This window comes from Schistocerca cancellata, chromosome 9 (genome assembly GCF_023864275.1).
Source record: "Schistocerca cancellata isolate TAMUIC-IGC-003103 chromosome 9, iqSchCanc2.1, whole genome shotgun sequence".
Taxonomy (NCBI): Eukaryota; Metazoa; Arthropoda; class Insecta; order Orthoptera; family Acrididae; genus Schistocerca; species Schistocerca cancellata.
In genome coordinates, this window is record NC_064634.1 from 485,736,746 (window position 1) to 485,759,857 (window position 23,112).

The 23,112-nt window shown below is 42.6% G+C and overlaps 1 protein-coding gene across 1 annotated transcript in view; it reads left to right on the forward strand.

Annotated features, from left to right (window-relative positions):
- Nucleotides 1-18,846, forward strand: part of LOC126100866 (fatty acyl-CoA reductase 1-like) — a 144,242-nt gene extending 125,396 nt beyond the window's left edge. Inside the window, exons 7-9 of the mRNA XM_049911533.1 lie at nucleotides 3,826-4,068; nucleotides 6,579-6,836; nucleotides 18,328-18,846. Of these exons, the coding sequence (XP_049767490.1) occupies nucleotides 3,826-4,068; nucleotides 6,579-6,836; nucleotides 18,328-18,547 (721 nt within the window). The 3' untranslated portion in view covers nucleotides 18,548-18,846. The remainder of the gene's footprint in view (nucleotides 1-3,825; nucleotides 4,069-6,578; nucleotides 6,837-18,327) is intronic.
- Nucleotides 18,847-23,112: the final 4,266 nt, after the last annotated feature.

The window sequence follows — 23,112 nt, forward strand, 5'->3', positions numbered from 1 at the left end:
ACGTTAGAGCTCGTACTGAGGCGTTCAGACAGTCGTTTTCCCTCGCGCGATCAGTGAGTGGAACAGACGGGGTAAAATATGACTTTGACGCGAATTGTGCCCTCCGCCACACACCACTTGGTGGCTAGCGGAGTATATATGTAGATATGCACATGTAGACATTTTGTATGTCAAAGCTTACATGCTTCTGTATACATTTTAGATATGGAAGTAATAATGTGGCACTTGACAAGTATAATGTGTTTTGTAAAACAATACAACAGACAAGCTGGATTACTGTCACTATGAAACGTTGTGATTTTTTGTGTTGTTAGAGCAACTAAAACTCTATAAACAAACGTGTGATCCTCTATGATGAAAAAGACTGCAGCAAACATAGAAATTTTGCAATGAGTTTCAAGAAAAAAGAATGAAGTAAACAAGAGGTAATGGCATTGTTTGACTGAAATTACTTTGGAAAAGTAAATAACCAAAACGTGTTTTGCAATCCCATATTCGCAGAAAAGCTGGAAAGACTGCTATAAAACTGTGAACAGAGGGGCGCAACAAACCACATACAGCGAATTAAGAGGGTTTGGGAAGAGGAGAAGGAACCTCTCAGACCAAAAAATGTTCAAATGTGTGTGAAATCTTATGGGACTTAACTGCTAAGGTCATCAGTCCCTAAGCTTACACACTACTTAAAGTAAATTATGCTAAGGACAAACACACACACCCATGCCCGAGGGAGGACTCGAACTTCCGCTGGGACTAGCCGCACAGTCCGTGACTGCAGCGCCTGAGACTGCTCGGCTAATACCGCGCCCTCTCAGACCAAGCTAATAAGTTGAAATACAGCGTTTAATTAGGCATAACAAGTAAGGATAGAAACAAAAAGAAGAGCGCATTTTATAAAGTATAAATCAGGTATCTGTGACGCATTGAAGGAGGGGGCGACAGTATGCTATAACTGTGTATTTGAGGGAAGGGGAGGAGGGAAAGAGGAGGAGGCAGTCTCACACTGTGTACTCTCCCAGTGCCAAATCCAGGATGTGATCTTCATCTCAACAGCCTCCATATTGAACACTGGCCGCTACGATACTGTATCTCAACCGCTTGTACCCTGTTACTGGGCTGGAGTGCTTGCATTACTCTCCTACCAATGGAGGATAAACTTACCGCAGTCGATAGAACGGTGGATTCGTAATCGGACATCACCTCCACGTGGAGCCGCCCTCACTTAGGTTCTCTGTCATTCCAAGCGACTAGAGGCGAGTACCTGGGTCTTTGCTCAAAATTCAGGCTTCTATTCGACTCCTCCTCCTTCTACCTTCCATCAACAGTCTCTAAAGACCTTGGAAACAATTCTATACTTCCTCCTTCGTTTCATATTTTTCTATAATTCGCAGTGGTAATACTTTTGAAAAGACTCTTCAACTGAAATTGAATATGAAGCTAGTGTGATGTGTTGGCCGTAAACTTCAAAATGCAACATTAAATATATCAAAAATTCAACGACGGGATGTTTAAAAAACATTATTACTGCCATCAAACATGAAGATTACATTATGCAGAAGAACAGAGTATCTTCGATACGCAATAACGGCAAATATTACGGACAAATACAGCCACATATTCCCTCCAATCCCTGGTTTCACATAATTAATATAAATAAAAGGTTTATAAGGTCCATTATTCGCACGCAATCGAATCATTGGTCATTCCCCAGCCTTCTTCACTGAATACCAATTGGGGTAATACTCATGGTGAATGTGACGGAGTAACAGTATGAGATACGAATAAGATTTTTTTTTCGAATGTAAACCAGAAGACTGTTTCCAGACAATGGTTAATCACATATCATCACACGCCTGGACAGTCGCACGTTGTAGCACCCTGCTTTCCTGATTCGGACAAGGCACAGTGTGCCAGTCAGTGTGGATGTGGTCTTTAGGGCGTTTCCCACATCCCACGAGGTGAATGATGGGCTACCCAGTTCTCGCCTCAGATACACGATTCGTAAATGTTTAGGAAGACTTTCACGTGGGTAAAACTGCACACACTATCCACTTGGTCGGTAACGAGGTAGCGAGAGGATGGAATCTCGTCACCCCCTTAAATGATCTGTGCCAGATCTAACAGTAACCACGGCAAACCTGCAGAAACGTGGGCGAAAGGCACAAGAAAAAGAAAGAGATGTTAACCAGATACCAGCAGACATTACTAATCAACATAGCAGGCCTTGTTCATCAAAAGAATACATAATTTATAATGATTATGAAATTTTTTGTTAATGTAACTTTTGTACACTACTGGTCATTAAAATTGCTACACCACGAAGATGACGTGCTACAGACGCGAAATTTAAGCGACAGGAAGATGCTGTGATATGCAAATGATTACATTTTCAGAGCATTCACACAAGGTTGGCGCCGGTGGCGACACCTACAACGTGCTGACATGAGTAAAAGTTTCCAACCGGTTTCTCATACACAAACAGCAGTGGACCGGCGTTTCCTGGTGAAACGTTGTTGTGATGTCTCGTGTAAGGAGGAGAAATGCGCACCATCACGTTTCAGACTTTGATAAAGGTCGGATTGTAGCCTATCGCGATTGCGGTTTATCGTATCGCAACATTGCTGCTCGCGTTGGTCGAGATCCAATGTCTGTCAGCAGAATATGGAATTGGTGGGTTCAGGAGGGTAATACGGAACGCCGTGCTGGATCTCAAAGGCCTCGTATCACTAGCAGTCGAGATGACAGGCATCTTATCCTCATGGCTGTAACGGATCGTGCAGCCACGTCTCGATTCCTGAGTCAACAGATGGGGACGTTTTCAAGACAAAAACCATCAGCACGAATAGTTCGACGACGTTTGCAGCACTACGGTGTATCAGCTCGGAGAACATGGCTGCGGTTACCCTTGACGCCGCATCACACACAGGAGCGCCTGCGATGGTGTGCTCAACGACGAACCTGGGTGCACGAACGGCAAAACGTCATTTTTTCGGATGAATCCAGGTTCTCTTTACAGCATCATGATGGTCACATCAGTGTTTGGCGACATCGCGGTGACCACACATTGGAAGCGTGTATTCGTCATCGCCATACTGGCGTATCACCCGGTGTGATGGTATGGGGCGGCATTGGTTACACGTCTCGGTCACCTCTTGTTCGCATTGACGGCACTTTGAACAGTGGACGTTACATTTCTGATGTGTTACGATCCGTGGCTCTACCCTTCATTCGATCCCTGCGAAACCCTACATTTCAGCAGGATAATGCACGACCGCATGTTGCAGGTCCTGTACGAGCCTTTCTGGATACGGAAAATGTTCGACTGCTGCCCTGGCCAGAACATTCTCCAGATCTCTCACTAATCGAAAACGTCTGGTCAATGGTGGCTGAGCAACTGGCTCGTCACAATACGCCAGTCACTACTCTTGATGAACTGTGGTATCGTGTTGAAGCTGCATGGGCAGGTGTACCTGTACACGCCATCCAAGCTCTGTTTGACTTAAATGCCCAGGCGTATCAAGGCCGTTACTACGGCCAGAGGTGGTTGTTCTGGGTACTGATTCCTCGGGATCTGTACAACCAAATTGCGTGAAAATGTAATCACATCTCAGTTCTAGTATAATACATTTGTCCAATGAATATCCGTTTATCATCTGCATTTCTTCTTGGTGTACCAATTTCAATGGCCAGTAGTGTAGATAAAATCATAGAAAATATTTTAAACACTTAAAAAGAAAAATAGCATGTTAAACACTAACAATGAAAATTAGCCCAGGACTGGGGCAATTTACAGTTCACTGATCAACACTAACTAGACGCTTGTTACAGGCAGCCGAATCCGTATGTTTGCAACATAACTAACGGTCGTCAGAACTGCATCTCCTGGGGAGGCGTCATGAAGAATATGATAAGGATAAATACGTCGGAGGTTCCGCTACGACCAATTCTGTGGTACAGTCAGCCAATTGTGACGACTTCAGTCGTGTGGTACACAATCTGCCACTTCTTCCTCGAAGTGTTGCCTGCACATATTCTCGACTTCTTCATCCGTCTTTCTGGAAGGAAACCATTGTACGTATAAACACACACGCTCAAGTACTCGTTAGGATAGTGATTTAGTGTCATACTGTGGCAGTACACTTTAGATAGAGTGTCATCAAATGGAACAAAATGGTTCAAATGGCTCTGAGCACTATGGGACTTAACATCTGAGGTCATCAGTCCCCTAGAACTTAGAACTACTTAAACCTAACTAACATAAGGACATCACACACATCCATGCCTGAGGCAGGATTCGAAACTGCGACCGTAGCGGTCGCACGGTTTTAGACTGAAGCCACTGGGCCGGCTCAAATGGAACATCCTGGTATCATTATCGTGAGCAACAATGTATTGTAACACGATTCTCGAGTGTTGGCACCAGTTTTAATGTTTATGGAACTTATGAGCCTTTGGCTGTTTAATATGACAAAACGTAAATTAAATCTTGGAAATGGCAAGCGCTTACAACATTGTAGAAGGAAAAACGATGAATCTTTATTAGGCTCACAAGGAATGAGATTCTGATGTGCCAAAACGTTATTGAGCCAGATCGCTGGTCGATCATCAGCGATCATCTTTGGTGCGTCCCCTGGCATGAGCATCTTTGCGTTTTCGACTGGGGCGCGTGGGACGGCGAGAGGCAGTTGGTTTGGGGCGGCCGGTGAGACCGGAGGAGTGGAGGCTCGGGCGTAAGCACATGTGTGATATCTGGTACGCTGGGGCTGTTTGCTAATCGTGAAACTCCTGCGGCGGTTACTGGTTGCCTGGAAGGCATTTAATACACTCCTGGAAATGGAAAAAAGAACACATTGACACCAGTGTGTCAGACCCACCATACTTGCTCCGGACACTGCGAGAGGGCTGTACAAACAATGATCACACGCACGGCACAGCGGACACACCAGGAACCGCGGTGTTGGCCGTCGAATGGCGCTAGCTGCGCAGCATTTGTGCACCGCCGCCGTCAGTGTCAGCCAGTTTGCCGTGGCATACGGAGCTCCATCGCAGTCTTTAACACTGGTAGCATGCCGCGACAGCGTGGACGTGAACCGTATGTGCAGTTGACGGACTTTGAGCGAGGGCGTATAGGGGGCATGCGGGAGGCCGGGTGGACGTACCGCCGAATTGCTCAACACGTGGGGCGTGAGGTCTCCACAGTACATCGATGTTGTCGCCAGTGGTCGGCGGAAGGTGCACGTGCCCGTCGACCTGGGACCGGACCGCAGCGACGCACGGATGCACGCCAAGACCGTAGGATCCTACGCAGTGCCGTAGGAGACCGCACCGCCACTTCCCAGCAAATTAGGGACACTGTTGCTCCTGGGGTATCGGCTAGGACCATTCGCAACCGTCTCCATGAAGCTGGGCTACGGTCCCGCACACCGTTAGGCCGTCTTCCGCTCACGCCCCAACATCGTGCAGCGCGCCTCCAGTGGTGTCGCGACAGGTGTGAATGGAGGGACGAATGGAGACGTGTCGTCTTCAGCGATGAGAGTCGCTTCTGCCTTGGTGCCAATGATGGTCGTATGCGTGTTTGGCGCCGTGCAGGTGAGCGCCACAATCAGGACTGCATACGACCGAGGCACACAGGGCCAACACCCGGCATCATGGTGTGGGGAGCGATCTCCTACACTGGCCGTACACCACTGGTGATCGTCGAGGGGACACTGAATAGTGCACGGTACATCCAAACCGTCATCGAACCCATCGTTCTACCATTCCTAGACCGGCAAGGGAACTTGCTGTTCCAACAGGACAATGCACGTCCGCATGTATCCCGTGCCACCCAACGTGCTCTAGAAGGTGTAAGTCAACTACCCTGGCCAGCAAGATCTCCGGATCTGTCCCCCATTGAGCATGTTTGGGACTGGATGAAGCGTCGTCTCACGCGGTCTGCACGTCCAGCACGAACGCTGGTCCAACTGAGGCGCCAGGTGGAAATGGCATGGCAAGCCGTTCCACAAGACTACATCCAGCATCTCTACGATCGTCTCCATGGGAGAATAGCAGCCTGCATTGCTGCGAAAGGTGGATATACACTGTACTAGTGCCGACATTGTGCATGCTCTGTTGCCTGTGTCTATGTGCCTGTGGTTCTGTCAGTGTGATCATGTGATGTATCTGACCCCAGGAATGCGTCAATAAAGTTTCCCCTTCCTGGGACAATGAATTCACGGTGTTCTTATTTCAATTTCCAGGAGTGTATATCTCAAACCTCAAGTCTGGAAATAGAAAGATCGTGTGATCGAATCTTTGATGGATATTTTAGTCTGTTTTTAACCTAGCTCTTAGCTATCAGTGATTTGAAGATTCACATTCCACATTAAGCTGGAGATCCCATTTTCCTGGTATCATAATTGTGGTATGTTAGGGAGACGCAAGTCGCCTAAGCGCAATCCATTACTAATACTTCCATCAGGTCGCTGAGATACGTGAGATTATCACCATTATCTTATACATGAAATTTTAAATGTCTGTGCATCCAGAGAAAATTGACTACCTCTCAGAAATCTACTCTGATAATTGCTTCGCTTTTTCAGCCTGGTGCGCATAAACAATCGTTTACATTCGGCCAAGATCATGTTGCGATATTACATGGTACACGAATGGACATTTATCAACAAAAATATTATGTCTCTGCATGCATCTATGGCTCCTGAGGATCAAGAAGTCTTTTATTTTAATCTTGATGAAATTGATCAGTATGACTTTTGTAAAAAGGGGCTTATTGGAGCGAAGCGGTACCTTCTTAATGAGAGCATCGATAATATACCCAGTGATTTGAGATACATGAGGAGGTATGTATTTTATATTAATTTTAAATCTTATAGTACAATTTTAAGAGTGTTAGATTTTTTTCTGATGGTTCTAGTCAGATTAGCCGATTTGCTTTCCTCTAGAATCGTAAATCTTTTAAAACGCTCACATTTACATGTAGTTTAAGCTACATATCTCCTTATGTCTATCACATGAAGTCAAAATTATAGTGTTGTGTCGTTGTAATGAGTTACACACACACACACAGTCACACACGCACACACACAACCATTTATACATACCTTTACAAATGCTTCATCCATCATGAGAGCAGCATGAAAGAAAATGTTGTGGCATGTGGAGTGAGTAACTAACGATGACGACAGTTAGAGTGTGTACTTAAAGCAAAGCTGATTCGCAACCTCTTAGTGACGCTACTAGCGCTACTATTATGAGAATGACGCGAAATTTGAATAGAGATAGTCATTCAGTTGTAGAATTATACCTGCAAACTTTCATTCTTGACATTGCGACTCTTTTCCGTCAGTGTATAAAAAATTACAAAAATCCTATTTCCGCGCGTCCTCATTGTAAGCCAAAAATGTTAACAGTATTAGGCGACTTCACTTCTAAGAATGTGGGTATGAGCTTGATGTTTTTGTTCTTATCCACTAACAACTGTTTCCAAGAGGAATAATAATGTTTTGGCAGTACGACCTGTCACTGGGATCTTTGCACCAGGGATGAGGTGAGCTGCTGATGCGTGTCATCACTGATTGATGACATGAAAGCTAGGGTGTGCAGTTGCAATTCTACTGAATGGGAAGAAATAGTAGGAGCTAGCGTCAGCTTCTGCGGTGCTGGCGAAGCTGCCTGGTCAGCTGCCACAGCTGTGTGGAGCATTGTCCTGTCACTCGTCCATGTCGGTACACGGCGTCGGGGAGCAGCTTGTTGACACAGAGCCGTCAGGTAGCAGACCCTTTCCACATGACACTGTGTATCGTGTTATAGGTAGCAGCGCCCTGAATGAAGTCTGTCGTAGTCGGGCAATTTCCAAGAAATAAGTGGGATTCTTAGCCACATATGTAATAGTTCTCTGAAGCAGGGTATTTTCCGAGACAGATTGAAGTATGCCATTGTTATACCACTGCATAAAAAAGGGGATACGTCTGATGTCACCAACAACCGCCCAATCTCTCTTCTGACTGCCTTATCCAAAATTCTTGAAAAAGTAATATATTGTAGAGTAGCTTCACACCTTTGTAAAAATAAAGTTTTAACAAAAAGTCAGTTTGGTTTCCAGAAGGGTTTTTCAATGGGAAATGCTATATATACTTTCACTAATGAAATATTAAATGCTCTGAGTAACCGGAAGTCATCTGTTGGGATTTTTTGTGTTCTATCAAAGGCTTTGATTGTGTAAATCATGGAATACTTCTAGATAAGCTCAAGTACTGTGGTATGAATGAGACAGTGCTCACATGGTTTAAATCGTACCTAAATGGAAGAGTGCAGAAAGTTGCAATAAACAGTTCACATAATATGCAAAAAACTGGTGATTTCTCAAACTGGGGAACAATCAAGAATGGGGTGCCGCAAGGCTCAGTCTTGGGTCCTCTGCTGTTCTTAATATATATTAATGATTTGCCATTCTATATTGACCAAGATGCAAAGCTGGTACTTTTTGCCGATGATGCAAGTATAGCTATCACACCTGACAGACAAGAATTAACTGGTGAAATTGTAAACGATGTTTTTCAGAAAATCATTAAGTGGTTTTCTGCAAATGGGCTCTCATTAAACTTTGACAAAACACAGTATATACAGTTCCACACAGTAAATGGAATTACACCATTAATAAATATAGACTTCGATCAGAAATCGGTAGCTAAGGTAGAATATTCAAAATTTCTAGGTGTATGCATTGATGAGTGGTTGAACTGGAAAAAACACACTGAGGATCTGCTGAAACGTCTAAGTTCAGCTACTTATGTTATTAGGGTCATTGCAAATTTTGGCGATATACATCTGAGTAAATTAGTTTACCACGCCTATTTTCATTCTCTTCTTTCATATGGCATCATATTCTGGGGTAACTCATCATTGAGTAAAAGAGTGTTCATTGCACAAAAGCGTGTAATCAGAATAATTGCTGGAGCTCATCCAAGATCATCCTGCAGACACTTATTTAAAGAGCTAGAAATCTTCACTCTAGCCTCACAATATATATATTCACTTATGAAATTTGTTATTAACAATCCGAAGGAATTCAAAAGTAATAGCAGTGTACATGGATACAACACTAGGAGAAAGGATGATCTTCACTACTCAAGGTTAAATCTAACTTTGGCTCAGAAGTGGGTAAATTATGCTGCCACAAAAGTCTTTGGTCACTTACCTAATAGCATCAAAAGTCTGACAGATAGCCATATAGCGTTTAAAAGGAAATTAAAAGAATTTCTTAATGGCAACTTCTTCTACTTATTAGATGAGTTTTTGGATATAGTAAGTGGGTAATTTCCCAACTTCCAAAAAAGAAAAAAAAATTTATTGAGTGTCATGTAATATTCTGTCTAATGTAATATCTTGTATAGGCACCTTTTATTAACATGACACGTTCCACATCGTTACGAAGTGTTGTATTCATAATCTATGGAACAAGTACTAATCTAATCTAATCTAATCTCTACTGGCGCTTCATCGTCAACGTATCGACGTCGAAGGGCGAAGGCGTTTGTGACCCTCCCATTCAGTGTTAACCCTCCTTCTACCAGGATATTTTTGTTTCCCAGAATACCAATGTGGTGATATAAACACTAACCATTTTACACCGGATATATTGGCAGTATTTTAATGGACTAACATAAAAACATATATTCCAATTTTTCAATATCACATTCATCATTCTACTTTCATCAATAATACATCCAACGAATAAAAATAAATTTATAATGGGATCACATTGACTCCAGAGGTACTCAGTGTCAAAAATACGAAACATCATTAGATATAACTGACTCAGGTAGAAAGTCATAAGTTATGAAAATAACAGTTTTGAAAACAAGCGAGATGTGTTCATACAATGTAAGCTTTCACGGCCGGTGTTGTCTTGACTTAAAATTTCCGGGCTGATAGGCCGTGGTCGAAGTATAAAACTCTCTCCTGACGTTTCGTCTCCGACTGCGGGAGACATCCTCGGAGGTAAAGCGGCGAACTGCCCAAATATGTACTTCCGATGTGCTTGTGGGGTCGTATTGGTCCTCTGTGGTACTAGAAGGGTTTTAATTGTTGCAATCGATGCTGAAGGGGAACTGTAACATCGGCATACTTAAGTCTCTCACTAGATACCGATAATCTGGACGACTGCGAACTTTGGTGAGTCTTTAGGATGTAAAACGATGTATCAGAAGCATGTCAATTGAAGTGCCGCGTTCGATGCAACAGTAGCAGTCAGTTAAGCGGAGCTGTCCATGGTTGGTCCTTGGGTGGGTGACTGACCGCATATGCTGTGTGCTGTTGGAGATTTTTTCCTTTGGCTTTCCAGCAGGGAGACAAGAGAGATGATGGTGCAGTGTTCGCAGTTACCAGTCTTTGTCCAATGTCCTGGGTTAAAACCGAACCTCTCCACAGTGTCTCATGGTGTGAGGACATCCAGCGCTGTTGACTGCGATCTCCACATTGACTGTGGACGTTAGTGTTGGCTGCCCCTTGGTGCTTACAGACAACTACATTAAACAGTTAAACACATAACGAAAGTATTTCATGAAGGAGAGGTGCGTACTGCTGCGAAGAATAGTAAACACGTTTCCAATGCAGGTGGTTGAACCTGCTCTATGAGGTCTAGCAGCCAATCATGCCGTACCACGTTACTTACATTAATAAAAGTCATCACCTGGCTGTTGCTCGTAGTTGTGAATGACTACTTCACTTAAATTCCGTTAGTGAAACTGTGCCAGGTGTCAGCAGCAACGTCAAAACATTTATCAATCTTACAGGGTGTTTCAAAAATGACCGGTATATATGAAACGGCAATAAAAACTAAACGAGCAGCGATAGAAATACACCGTTTGTTGCAATATGCTTGAGACAACAGTACATTTTCAGGCAGACAAACTTTCGAAATTACAGTAGTTACAATTTTCAACAACAGATGGCGCTGCGGTCTGGGAAACTCTATAGTACGATATTTTCCACATATCCACCATGCGTAGCAATAATATGGCGTAGTCTCTGAACGAAATTACCCGAAACCTTTGACAACGTGTCTGGCGGAATGGCTTCACATGCAGATGAGATGTACTGCTTCAGCTGTTCAATTGTTTCTGGATTCTGGTGGTACACCTGGTCTTTCAAGTGTCCCCACAGAAAGAAGTCACAGGGGTTCATGTCTGGCGAATGGGGAGGCCAATCCACGCCGCCTCCTGTATGTTTCGGATAGCCCAAAGCAATCACACGATCATCGAAATATTCATTCAGGAAATTAAAGACGTCGGCCGTGCGATGTGGCCGGGCACCATCTTGCATAAACCACGAGGTGTTCGCAGTGTCGTCTAAGGCAGTTTGTACCGCCACAAATTCACGAAGAATATCCAGATAGCGTGATGCAGTAATCGTTTCGGATCTGAAAAATGGGCCAATGATTCCTTTGGAAGAAATGGCGGCCCAGACCAGTACTTTTTGAGGATGCAGGGACGATGGGACTGCAACATGGGGCTTTTCGGTTCTCCATATGCGCCAGTTCTGTTTATTGACGAAGCCGTCCAAGTAAAAATAAGCTTCGTCAGTAAACCAAATGCTGCCCACATGCATATCGCCGTCATCAACCCTGTGCACTATATCGTTAGCTGTGCACTAGCTGCGCTTTGCCCTCTGTGGTTGCCGTACGCGGTCGCCCTACCTTTCCAGCACGTTCATCCGTCACGTTCCCAGTCCGTTGAAATTTTTCAAACAGATCCTTTATTGTATCGCATTTCGGTCCTTTGGTTACATTAAACCTCCGTTGAAAACTTCGTCTTGTTGCAACAACACTGTGTTCTTGGCGGTGGAATTCCAACACCAGAAAAATCCTCTGTTCTAAGGAATAAACCATGTTGTGTACAGCTCACTTGCACGTTGTGAACAGCACACGCTTACAGCAGAAAGACGACGTACAGAATGGCGCACCCACAGACTGCGTTGTCTTCTATATCTTTCACATCACTTGCAGCGCCATCTGTTGTTGAAAATTGTAACTACTGTAATTTCGAAAGTTTGTCCGCCTGAAAATGTACTGTTGTCCCAAGCATATTGCAACAAACGGTGTATTTCTATCACTGCTCGTTATTTTTTATTGCCGTTTCAAATATACCGGTCATTTTTGAAACACCCTGTAAGAACTTCACTAAGAGTAGTATCGGATGGGGCTCATGCTTTAACTCTGGGTTCACTTTCGTGGGGGGCTAGGTGCACAACCACATCACGAATTATCGATTCTGTGCAGAAAACGTTGCAGATTCAACAAATGTGAAGTTGCACTGGTGTGCGAAAACCTCAACTCAGCAGCCCACGCTACATAAGTCTGTCCATGTTGTTTATGAGATTGATTAAATTGGTGCCTATTTGCAACAAGGTGTATCGGACAACCACAGTATTTGCTTAACAGAGCACATAGTTCACTGAAAGACAGGTCAATACATTTCGAGTGTGTTCATCACTTTTGTTCCATTACGTACAGAAGACAGGTACAAGAAAAGAGTAAAGTACTCTCTTGCTAGCCAAATCCGATATTAGCAACATGATGTAGTTCAAAACGTAGGTGTCTGGGAGTCGCTACTGCTTTAGGGTTATTGAAGTTCATTGCCGATGGAAAATATTTTTGAACGGGTTGGAAATCATACAGGAAAGTGGGCCTATATATGGTATGTAGATACATGTATATTGTACATGGGCCTATACCTACTATTTTTAATGTAGGATGCCATCTAGTCCCATGTGCACAATACCAAAAACGGCAATAAAACTAAGCTGCAGTAGTAGAAAAGAGAAAATCTGACCTATCACAGACGAATTTATAATACATCCAAATTGGTTAATAGTTTGATTTAAATAATTTTCAAAAGCATTCTTGTGGCTGGTTGCTATTTCGAATTTTAAAACTGAAGACTGTACCACAACCACCACTCTCATAATGTCTGCTTCCCACAGGATTACGTAACACCATACTATATGGTGTTACCAATGCTCACAGCAACTAAGTTAAACTGAGTGACGTAGATTCCACTTTCGAGAAAGCTGCTGCATACTGTCTTATAATTAATATGTATCTGGTGTTAATCTGTTACTGGTATTTGCTAGTTTATATTGGTATTTTTTCGAAGAAAGTACTTACCGACACCTGCACATGTTTATTCATGTTTATCATACATTACATCTGGTACCAAATATGTTATACAAACACTTCACGGTACCATAACTGTGAGAATTTCAAATGGTAGAAATAGATATATTCAGTTAGAGCTAAAGCAAATCTCACGAGTTCATTAATTGTAGAGACACTGGGGAACTACACCTTGTTCGCAAAGTGGAGAAAAATGTGTAGGCTTGGTCTCGAACTACAATATTTACAATGGAAAACTAAACATCAGTATTTCCTTATTTTTGCACTGCTAAAACTGACAGCTAATGTCTAAAAAAACTAGTTACAAAATGTGAAGTAGCAATATTGAGAACTTTCGGTGTTTAAACTACAAATGTTTCTGAGGTTTCTACATATCGGTTTAACAGGGGGTGTATAAGGCATTTGTTCAATTAGAAATTGAGGTTAGAACTAGAAGTAAAACTCATACAGCCTCGAGGAGGAGGAGGAGGAGGAGATTTAGTGTTTAACGTCCCGTCGACAACGAGGTCATTAGAGACGGAGCGCAAGCTCGGGGTAGGAAAGGATGGGGAAGGAAATCGGCCGTGCCCTTTCAAAGGATCCATCCTGGCATTTGCCTGAAGCGATTTAGGGAAATCACGGAAAACCTAAATCAGGATGGCCGGAGACGGGATTGAACCGTCGTCCTCCCGAATGCGAGTCCAGTGTGCTAACCACTGCGCCACCTCGCTCGGTACATACAGCCTCGAATTCATAGAACTGTGTCCTATTATAGACAAATTTGTGGCCCATCAAAAAAAAAAATAATAATCAGAATTCAGGGTGAGAAAAAGAACGTTCTTTGAACGGCACAGGTGAGAAATGAAAGTTCTTTGAGCAGCACACACTTCCCTTAGTACCACAACGGTAAATTACAGGCACAACAATACCACACAGAACGCAGGTCAACATTAAAGTACTTTTTAAAATACCAGCACTAATGAATGTGTTTTAACAATGCGACCTAAGCCAACTGCTGTGCGTTGGGAATGTAAACCGCACATAAGGGTCAAATATACAACACTGAATAAATAAAGTTTTGTAGAATCACACTTAGAATCTCTTGGTTTTCATTAGCGTCTAGTCCTACCTCATTTGTTGTGAAATTCATTTAAAGAATGGAAAATACGTCATGTTCAGTTTAGGAAATACTATCTTTGATGTAAAATATTATATGAACATTACCACATAAATCAGTTATTGGGAAAACGTTGTGTTTCGCAACTCGCGTTCACGTACGGCATGTACAACAGAAATTATGTTAATGCCTTTAAATATAAAATAAATTATCAGGGGATCAGAAATGAAAATGATTACTTTAAATCGACGTAATATAACTGAATCAAAAGTCAAGTGAACAGAGAGCTACACAATCTCTTAGCAATACACAGACACATTGAAGAAGTTGGATACGTGATCATGGTATGAACAAAGTTCCATACGCTACAAGAAGCAAAGCATTTAACAAGTTCGACTGTGCTAAAGAGTGTCAAGAGTTAAGTCTACTACGCTTCACATTAAATGACAAGTCGATATCTATCCCAGGCTTCACAGCTGTTCACAGCACAAGACAAAGAATTTGGAACAGTATGCGGAAGTAATTCCACTTGCGGTATGCAGAGCTACTTTAATACCCAAATTTAGCCTTGTAATGCAATTACCTCACGATTGTTAAACGAAATAACTTTGCAGATATGAAATGCCTACGAGAACCCTCAGTAACACGAGCTGTGTCGCCAAGCAGCAAACACAGCTATCGGCTCCACTCGAGCCATCACTGCATTACATGGGAAACACACGACAGGCCATAAGCTTCAAAGACAGTACCACCTAACCTTACTGTTGGTGCACTATACTAACTTTTTCTTACATCAGCAATAACTGACAAGTGAAATAAATTAAATAAATAATTCAATACTGAAAGTAGCTTTTTAACAGGCATTTACAGCATAACGGATCATACTTCTCATTTTCAATGTTAAGTGGAATATGAATAAAAAATGGATTCAAATGGCTCTGAGCACTATGGGACTTAACATCTGAGGTCATCAGTCCCCTACAAGTTAGAACTACTTAAACCTCACCAACCTAAGGACATCACATACATCCAAGCCCGAGGCAGGATTCGAACCTGCAACCGTAGCAGTCGCGCGGTTCCGGACTGCAGCGCTTAGAAACACTTAGCCACCGCGGCAGCGGAACATAAATATACCTAGAGGTGGGGTAAAGTGAAAAGTAGCCTCTAACAAGAACTTTCTCTGTAGTTTTGCATAAAATACACTCCTGGAAATGGAAAAAAGAACACATTGATACCGGTGTGTCAGACCCACCATACTTGCTCCGGACACTGCGAGAGGGCTGTACAAGCAATGATCACACGCACGGCACAGCGGACACACCAGGAACCGCGGTGTTGGCCGTCGAATGGCGCTAGCTGCGCAGCATTTGTGCACCGCCGCCGTCAGTGTCAGCCAGTTTGCCGTGGCATACGGAGCTCCATCGCAGTCTTTAACACTGGTAACATGCCGCGACAGCGTGGACGTGAACCGTATGTGCAGTTGACGGACTTTGAGCGAGGGCGTATAGTGGGCATGCGGGAGGCCGGGTGGACGTACCGCCGAATTGCTCAACACGTGGGGCGTGAGGTCTCCACAGTACATCGATGTTGTCGCCAGTTGTCGGCGGAAGGTGCACGTGCCCGTCGACCTGGGACCGGACCGCAGCGACGCACGGATGCACGCCAAGACCGTAGGATCCTACGCAGTGCCGTAGGGGACCGCACCGCCACTTCCCAGCAAATTAGGGACACTGTTGCTCCTGGGGTATCGGCGAGGACCATTCGCAACCGTCTCCATGAAGCTGGGCTACGGTCCCGCACACCGTTAGGCCGTCTTCCGCTCACGTCCCAACATCGTGCAGCCCGCCTCCAGTGGTGTCGCGACAGGCGTGAATGGAGGGACGAATGGAGACGTGTCGTCTTCAGCGATGAGAGTCGCTTCTGCCTTGGTGGCAATGATGGTCGTATGCGTGTTTGGCGCCGTGCAGGTGAGCGCCACAATCAGGACTGCATACGACCGAGGCACACAGGGCCAACACCCGGCATCATGGTGTGGGGAGCGATCTCCTACACTGGCCGTACACCACTGGTGATCGTCGAGGGGACACTGAATAGTGCGCGGTACATCCAAACCGTCATCGAACCCATCGTTCTACCATTCCTAGACCAGCAAGGGAACTTGCTGTTCCAACAGGACAATGCACGTCCGCATGTATCCCGTGCCACCCAACGTGCTCTAGAAGGTGTAAGTCAACTACCCTGGCCAGCAAGATCTCCGGATCTGTCCCCCATTGAGCATGTTTGGGACTGGATGAAGCGTCGTCTCACGCGGTCTGCACGTCCAGCACGAACGCTGGTCCAACTGAGGCGCCAGGTGGAAATGGCATGGCAAGCCGTTCCACAGGACTACATCCAGCATCTCTACGATCGTCTCCATGGGAGAATAGCAGCCTGCATTGCTGCGAAAGGTGGATATACACTGTACTAGTGCCGACATTGTGCATGCTCTGTTGCCTGTGTCTATGTGCCTGTGGTTCTGTCAGTGTGATCATGTGATGTATCTGACCCCAGGAATGTGTCAATAAAGTTTCCCCTTCCTGGGACAATGAATTCACGGTGTTCTTATTTCAATTTCCAGGAGTGTAGATTTAGATGTATAAAAATAGATGCGTTACGTTGAAGAGTAGCCGGAAATTGTTGATCCAAAACTAAAAACCCGCTTATTTATTGAAGTTAATAATACAGCAATTACCAATTTCTTAGTCACAGTTGTCTTTGACGATCCAGAACGCTGGTGCTGTGGAGTGGATCTTGTGCTGTGTGAGTGTTCATTATCTAGAAGTAACGAATAGCTGGAAAGTATGGTTGCTGTTGACTTCAGTGCATCCAATGTTCAGAAGAAAAATCATTTTCTCTGTTCGTTCAGAGCACTGACTGCTGGTGACCACGTAAATATCGTAGAGCACAGTCTGATACTCGTATTTTCTGCTACGTTTGTCACACAACCAGGCCCATATGTTTCTTTACGGACTGCATGTAAAGTATTGTGCAAGCTTAGAGTATGAAGTGTTTTGAAGAGAAGGCTGACATATTGGTGCCATACCCCAGTGGGTAAATGCAGTGACTGGCAGTTTTTCAGGTTGGATTCGATTCCCACTGCTCCGATTTCTTTTCTTTTTTTTCATTTTATTATGTTCCTCGCAATATTGAACTATTAGTCACAAAGTTTAAGACTTAAATTGTCACAGACGTGATCTCATTATTCCGTGCTGAGAGCGGCTTATAGATGAAATCTAAAAGTTTTATTTATAATTGAGAGCAAAACGATATCTCACTTCGTTCTCGAGTTATTTATTTTTATCTTTGGTATCCAGTTGTGTATTACGCGCTCAGTTCTGTTCCTGGACTTTGGGAATCATGTGGTCATAACAATCGTCATATATCATAAACGGCTCGGTATATTGGAACGAGGTTTTTTGCAAACGATAGAGCGCAAAGAGCTACATATGTCAAATGATAAGTACTTTAAACGTTTTTATTCACTGATATTGAAAGTAAATCATCCACGGCAGTGATACAGTGGGCAGGACGAGGTACTTGAATATGTCAACAGTGATTAATCTCTCTAAAGTTTTTCGCAATGGACTATGAGGAATTTTCGAGTGGCAGTTCACGTAAGGAGTACCAAAGACCAGCTGTCAAGCACACTGACTGAAAATTCATTGGCTCTGGTTCCACTCCCACTGCTACCATTGTTTTGGGTTTCCTAATTTTCATTTCATTCCCCATAATGTTAACGATTAATTATAAATTTATATCAACGGAAATAGTTAAAGTTATGTAACTTAAATTAATATATTCAACTGAATTAGGAATACAACATTTGTAAAGCAAATCGCCATAGGTCACCACATTGCAGATCACACAGGACCAGAGGATGGTGTATTGGTACTGTGTTAATCTTATTGTTGTTGTTGTGTTTTACAGATATAGTAACTGTGTTTTACCCCCTGTAATTATATTTTCAGTGTAATTAGTATCTAGCAACTACAGTTTCTAATTAAAATAACACTCTTTCTAGGATGTACTTGTTGCACGTTATAGTGCGGACACTTTTCTGTGGCCTGCTACTCTGGCTACTCTACTCGTGGTCAGAACCAGCACTGGAGATGGTTGAAACTGCAATGGAATACTTGTCTTCTCTGTTACATGGAGCTCCAGTTATTAGAGAACTCACAGACCAAGTTCCTGTCTCTTCTACTGTGTTGCCAGGCGATGAGGCTAACGTGACAAACAGCTGACACCTCTGTTTTCAGTTTTGTTCAAATAACCAGCTTAGATTTTACAGTAGTAACTGGCTCCAATAAGATTTCCCCATTCCCAAATCATTTATGAAGGAGAAACTTTGTTAACAAAAACAACTCTGTAAAAAGAAAACTGCAGACATCCAGTCGTTCATCGTATGTATTGTATAATCATTCCTAACAAGTACAAGCAACAACAATATTTTTGGCAGTAATTCCTTACATGTCTGTCATCTTGTTACTGTATCATTGCTTTATTGTGGAAAAGAGTACATATTCCATCTGTATAAGCGCTAATAAAAATCGTATGTGGTAAGTTCAAAATACGGATTTAAAACTTTGAAATTACTCGAAAACTCTAAGTGTCTAGTTAGTTTAATTGAATCTACACTGGTTTATGAGGTAAGTCACATTGTGTTGTTAAATACAATAAATTAATGATTTCATGGCGTATTCTGCAAAATAGTGATAACAAATACAGGTCTATACCACATTAAATAAATAACAATTTGCATCAAATACATAGCAAGTATACATTAACATTACATTATCAGTGTATGGTGCATCACTAGAAGACCATCCCCAGTGCACTAGTAAATAAATTATAGAGAAAAAAATCAACTCACAACACGTTGCTAAAAGTACTAAATCTATACTTCAAGAATCATTACCATTTCTAGCATAGGATGGGAGTATTTATTTATTTTATTTATGCTGTGTATAACTTTGTGCACAGTGGTAAGGAGAGGTGGGATACGGAGTCATGTGGCGACTGTCCTCATAGGAAAGCCAAATAGGAGCAGAAATGGTCAGGCACCAAATTAACACTGTAAACAGAAGATTCATTTAACTTGCATTTATCCAAGTCGACAAAGACTCATTACAATTAATGCAGCAAGTAATAGAGTCCAGCTCTCAATGTGGAAAAGTAAGAGGCTGTCTAAACAGAGCACAGACAATGGTGTCACAGCCGCGACTAGACAGTGTCTGTGTAGAATCATATTGCGAAGAGTTCTCCAACTGCGAATGGGAGTATCTCGCTGCTGCCAGCCATCCTTTATTGTGTTGACAGAGGGCGCTCTGGTACAGACCCACTGGAGGTGTGGCTCAGCAGGTGTGCTCAAATTGGATCCGCTGAATGCTGTACGACCACAATCGTAGTCTGACAGGAATTTACAATTCACTTGCCAACTTATGCAGCCCATAGGGTGGTATCGATATATGATATGATAATTTATTTTCTTATTTAACCTGATCTGACTGTGCCATCAGGTCCTCTGTTACATTTGATGGTTGTTTCACACGTACAGCACGTTTCTTCGTCATAGCTACCTAGGAAACAACAAGTTTTATATGATAGATGGTATTAAATGAATGCCAATAGTGATGGTGTGGGTAAGTATCTACTGACTTATGAAGTTAATACTAGCAGTCTTTGTGTTAGTATTGCTGCTGCTACTGCTAGTGATAATACTACTACTAATAATAATAATAATAATGACTATAATAGTGATAGCGGCTGGTACAAAAATAATTTGAAGGCGTACAAAATGAATGTTTCCTAATATAACGATTTCTGGGGAAAAGAAATTTAAGGAGACTGCACCGTTTAACAATACTGGGAAATGACGAAGATCTGGTGGAAAGAAAAATGTACAAGGGTAGCTAGATCATACAGGTACAACTGTATACATTACCGTTCTCTTAGGAGGTATGTTATTAACTGTCTCCTGAAGATGGAGATGTTATTCCACTTCTCTAATATACTGCAGGAGATTATTGAAGACTGGTGTTTTTGCTACTTAGGAGCACTTTAAGAAAGAGGCTGAATAGACCAGACAAGCACTTTATTTACTACAAGTTAAAAAATTCTAATACTTGGGAGTAGGACTCGCGCACTGAGGGATCTGAACAAACTTGATTGTGTATACAGACGGTTCATCCATTCTCCCAATCGAGAATTTCGAGAATTTTTCCTGTTACCGATACCGATAATGACAAGATACGAAAAAATGGGATGTAAGTGGCCATATATTTTGAGCGAATTGATGTAGAAGCTTACATTTTTTACGCTGATAGAATACTATAGAACTTGCCATGTGAGATAAATTTCAACTTGATACGTCTACCAGTTCCTGTGGCAAAGGGATCTTAACAGTTGGACAGACAAATTGAGACATGGACAGACAACAAAGTTATCTTATAAGAATCCCGTTTTTACCGACTGAGGTATGGGACAGGGAAAAAGGGTGATGGTGGAGACGTGAGACCTACATGTAGCCCTCCACACTCGACTTACCTGGCAGCCATCTGTGAAGACACAGTCGAGGTCAGTTGTTGTCATGAGGCATCTTCGGGCCATGACTGAGGTAGACATTGGTTGCTGCAGTCTCTCACGTATGTAGGACCTACAGCACCTTATCAAGAAAAACCTCAGCATTTGAGCGCCATATCCCGATAAAGCGAGAGCGAATACAAGCTGCTGACAATCACGGATGGAGCACTGAGCAAAGGAGGTGGGGTGTTACTGTTCCCTGTGTCATCCTCGCCAATGGCCCCTGCAGGTCACTGCCTGCTAATCGACATACATGCGTTCTGAACATGCCCACATGCAGGAGATAGGAGCAGGCCAACAGGAAGCACCCAGCATAACACTTGCCGGTTTCAACCAGCCAGAGAAGCTGTCAGAGATCACGATATGCATGCAGTATAAAAATATATGTTACATGATTCTCTAAATACCGGAAATATTTCCAGTAATAATGTGTTATTAACACACCTTGACCACACCCACCAGCAATAGTAAGATTCTCACACTACTCAGCTGTATGGAAGTGCAACTTGGGTATTACCCTTCCTTTTTATCCATCTGTGGACCTATGTGGAAGTTGCAGGAATGGTGAATGTCCACTCTTCCACCACAATTCATGCCTCTGAGTGCATGAAAGGGTTACTTTCGCTGTTAGCATTATGTTAGTACAATTTACTTGATGCATAATCATTTGGAAGAAGAAGTAGTCTGCAAACACTTTGCAGGTAGGAGTAAATTCCACAGGAAGCATTTCATTTGATGCTTCATTACATATCCAATGCCATTAAAAGATTAAATGCCATCATTATCATCCTTTCAGAATAAGGATATTATTCGTAGACCTGCAAATATTTAAAGACGATGTAAACAGTTTTGTGCTAAAACAAGCAGTTGCTGTTCTTGTAGATGGCAACAAGTCATCACAGAGGTATCTCATGCAGTAGGACACGATGTAGCACTCCACAACATGCTGGAGGAACCGCAGAAGACAAAATCTTTGTTGTCACAATATCACCACCATCAACGTTGGGGATGGATGAACTGCAGCTACTTATTGCAAGAAACATTCTGTTGTATTTGTGTAGATATGCAGTTTATATTAAGGTAATGGGAGACGAGAAAGTTACCAACTTTTCTAGCTGTGGATCGTGTTACAATAATTATCATGCGAGCTCATGATTTTCCACCACAGAAAAAACTGTAGTAATGGTTCAGTACTCCTGAAGATCAATGTTTGACAATATTCAGTTTAAGAGTAATGATGTGATTGTGTGTGGAGTCTAAAATTTCCCCATAAAATAACTATTCTTTTAGTTATTTTCTCCTGTAAACTGTTATTTCAGGTAAAAAAATTGTATCCTAGATAGATGATGATCTGGTAGCTGGTACACACTGTACACATCTGGTGGTACAAAGTAGTTTTAAGGCTCAATAGTAGGCACATAATGTCCCATTATGGCTCACACACAATCTGTCCAAAAGCATCTATGGTACACTTCAATAAGTAACACACGCACCCCTATTTCTAGCATCCATTACATTGCTGCATGGTTTGCATATCACTCATCGAATGCTATAACTTGGATGAATTCTATAAATATTCATATAATGATGCATCATAACAGTTAAACTACAGTCCACTTATGCAACGAAAGCATTGTGTGATTATCATTCATGCATATGTCTCATATCTTTGAACACTAGAAAATAACAATAAAACCAAACTAGGAGCTATATCTCAGCAGTTCCCTGTAATGCTAAGACACAACACACATCAAGTGTAGTTCACATGAGGCAGTATGTGTGTATGACTGCTGCCAAATTTAGCAAATTTGAGGCATTGGCATGGGAAATGTAGTAAGTCAAAAAATAGTAATTTTTCAGATTTCTTATCGAAATGGTAGTAAGACACATCACCAGCAGCATAGAAGTAGCAGAATATCAAAGTTGTGAGCGACTATGTTCTTACAAAAGGGGCAAGATGGCCCTTGTACTAACATTGTTCGGACTTGCACAGATATGGGAGTAAGTCAACAAGCCACTGAGTTAACAGCTCCTACCACATAGCCAAACGTTCATTACAGTGTTACTGATTCGGTAGTGACGTACTATGGGTTGTTAGTACGACAAAATACCTCCAAAGTCTGTTATTTAAAAACTGGTAAGTGTTATCTGCCATCTGTAATGAAGTTTACTCTATAACATCCAGTGGCAACATCTGGTTTTGTGTTTTATTATGATCTAAACGATT